Source organism: Morone saxatilis, unplaced genomic scaffold (genome assembly GCF_004916995.1).
Source record: "Morone saxatilis isolate NCDOM2014 unplaced genomic scaffold, NCSU_SB_2.0 Contig8, whole genome shotgun sequence".
Lineage (NCBI taxonomy): Eukaryota > Metazoa > Chordata > Actinopteri > Moronidae > Morone > Morone saxatilis.
Window position 1 is genome coordinate 5,515,842 of NW_023340257.1, and position 3,145 is coordinate 5,518,986.

At 41.7% G+C, this 3,145-nt stretch overlaps 1 protein-coding gene across 1 annotated transcript; it reads left to right on the plus strand.

Moving 5' to 3' along the window:
• On the plus strand, positions 1 to 2,451 carry kcne4 (potassium voltage-gated channel, Isk-related family, member 4). Its single transcript, XM_035679362.1, has 2 exons — positions 1 to 92; positions 711 to 2,451. Exon 2 carries the CDS (start codon positions 748 to 750, stop codon positions 1,291 to 1,293), a length of 546 nt encoding a protein of 181 aa, XP_035535255.1. The 5' UTR covers positions 1 to 92; positions 711 to 747; the 3' UTR covers positions 1,294 to 2,451.
• Positions 2,452 to 3,145: the final 694 nt, after the last annotated feature.

Genomic DNA, 3,145 nt, shown 5'->3' on the forward strand with positions numbered 1-3,145 from the left:
ACTTCATCCTTTTAGTAGTGCTGCCAAACTCCAGAGGAGCTGCAAGAAGATACCAGCGGTAACGCTTTGCATTAGACTTAGCTCTTTGTTTGGTGAGTAGACAGTTTATGACTTTATCATCATTGTTGTTAGTTTTATAAAAAACTGAATCACTTTGTGTAGACTTTTGGTAACTTTTTCTAAATGACTGGAAACTGTTTTTTCAACACAAGAAAAGATAATATTAGTACAAAACTTAAAAATAAAATCAACAATGTTATATATGAATGAACAGTTGTTTAAGAATCCTGATGGAAACTTAAGAATATACTTATAAGTTGCCTTTTAAAAACTGAAAGTGAACTGTATGCATTGAATGTTATTTGCAAAGTTTTCCGGCAAAGTAAAACACTTGTTACTTTTTTGCGTTATCTTTATTTTCCATTGCAATGACCACTCCTTAAGTTAAGGTATAACTTTACCAAGTTTCACTTTTTGCCCTACCCAAGTGAAGAGATTGAAAACTAGTTTTGCCATAACGTCATAATTGTGGATTTATAATGACTCTACATGTGTGTTTTCATAGTTTTTCATCACTTTATAATCACAGTACAGAAAAAACTCAATTCATTGGAAACCTGTCTTTGTGCGTAAAGCTTGCGTAAAACGTGCGTAATGGAGAAAAAAAAAACCCCATCATATTTATGGTTGTACTTCTATATCTTTTTCAGCACTTTCAAGGTTCTCCGTGTACGCTGCACTAATAAAATGGAGCACCTGGAAAACTCCACAGCATCCCCCAAACGCCTCTTCCTGCACACACAGAGCACCGCGGACTCCCAGGCGGACAAAAATGACGGGAACGCGTACCTGTACATACTAATAGTCATGTCTTTCTACGGGATCTTCCTCTGTGGTATAATGCTGGGCTACTTCCGCTCCAAAAGGAGAGAGAAGAGGAGGGTCAACATCTTCACGCGCCTGGTGCACGAGGAGGAGCAGCGGGAGTGGGGCGCGCTGCCCAAGAAACACAGCCTCACCTTTCCCGCCGCCGTCTCGGGACTGCGCTCGGTGCAGGTGTCGCTGCCTTTCTGCGGTAACCACGGCAACCACTTTGGACATCTCCACTATGAGGGCGCGCTGCCCTCTCCGCTGGCGTGCGCGCTGTGCACGGAGCAGAGCAGCATCAGTTCCCTGTGCTCCTCCGCGGACACGCGCTTCGCAATAGAGGAGGAGTCGGACAGCGGCACGGCGGAGGTACCGGAGGGGACCGCGAAGGGAGGAGCCGACAACAGCGGACACGACTCAGGCTGAGCTCCGCCCAGAAGAACTGTGTGTTCGGCCGCAAAGAGGAGGAACATCACCTGCAGAGGAGACCAGGAGGTTCTCAGGCGTCTTCACATCACAGAGGCCAAACAGTCCAACCACCAGAAACTTAAATCATCTATTTGCCATTAAAATCCTCCTCAAACCAACGTCATCCATGATATATATGGTCCAACAAGACTATATGGCCACTGTGATATGTGTTAGTCAGTGAAGAGCTGACCGTCTAGAGGGGGCACTGCTGCACAATGGGTTTTATCTGATGTGTTTGGAATTGATTTCAAACATTTTTGCATGATCTCTGACAGTAAGAACATATTTTGACTCAATGTTTAATGGTGAGGTTACCATTCCCAGTGGCAACATGAAACCACACACACAATTGTCTTCAGTTTAAATACTTTAAATCTAAATGACAAGATTACATAGTGCAACATATGACTAAGTTATTATTTATATGTCAGCTGTTAGGATAACCTTTAGATGGTGGTGTAATTATTTCATTCTACTCTATTCTATACAACCTTATTCATCATTGCAAGGGTGGTTGCATGCAGCAGCTCACCACCCAGGTCAACATACACACATTAAATAGGAGAGGAAAGAATAAAACTCAGTTAATAATAATATCCACATATATCTAAAAACACACACAGGTAATGAAGCTGTGAAAAGGAATAGAATATTATATTAAATGAAACTGGGCTAAACCCAGTGGAATAAAACACTATTTACACTTACACTGTATTATTCCATTGTACAACTATGACTTTGCCTGATTTGGTGGTGACCCCTCCCTGCTGGAGCCCCCTCCTGACGCCACACTGAGAACCAACCCACTGGTTTGGAGTGATGACTCACCCTGCAGGGGCCTGAGTGACAGACTGAACTTGACATGCTCTTGCCAACATGGTCTCGAGTACTGAAACGCACCTGGAACCCACTTGAAAGATTGTCTGAACTATGTGTTTGTTGTAGCTTCACAATCAACACTGTTCACACACAGTCAGCGATGTAGGTTTACTTGATGAAAGCAATGCACTGTACATATTGTTTGTATTTTTCACTTCATGAGGCTTGATTTTAAGATGGAGTCTTTGTAGTGTTTGAAAATAAATTCTTATAATTTGATTTGAGAGGTTTTTTTTCTTCTTTTTGTCAGTTGCACTTTGATGTTTCCCCAGTGGAGGGCACTGTTGTAGTGCTTTCTGATTGTGGTTGCTTTTAACAAATAAGGGAGACGAAAGGGATATGAAGCAAGGGAAAGAGTGACTCTATTATTATGATGTTATTTTTAGAGATAGCCTACATTAGATCATTATAATAATGCAAAATAGGGCAGATAGTAACTGAATCAGTCCCACCAAAGCCCCCTAACTCATCTTTTTTAGCTCATGTCCTCAGTTAAACCTGTATGTGTCCCTTTATGTCTTACATAGACACAGCAGACTGTGTCCCAATTATCCCAATTATGTTTCTATGTTTGAAACTGCTCAAACTTTTGCTGGCAATTAAAGAGCCTGAAGAAAGTGGATAGTTTATTTTTTCATTTATCAGTATTATTTCATTTGTGTGGAGGTTTATGGTCATGCAAAAGACCCCCTAAGGCATCATGCAGTCCATTTAAAGACGAATCAGACTGCATTATCACACGTTGAATGACACACAAGGCTTTCTTTCTTCTCCTTTTTCTGTGAACTGTTTCCTTGTCTGAAGATATAAAACCAGGCAAAGACACTAGGAGGCAGCTTCAGGTTTTCAGGTTTTCTGTTTCTCTAAGGCGACGCGCTTTTGTGTTTTCCCTCTGCTGCGTCATTCAACCCTACACACACACACACAC

Bases quoted from the DNA above. Each gene is read 5' to 3' on its own strand.
- kcne4 (XM_035679362.1), top strand. From the start codon at position 748: ATGGAGCACCTGGAAAACTCCACAGCATCCCCCAAACGCCTCTTCCTG.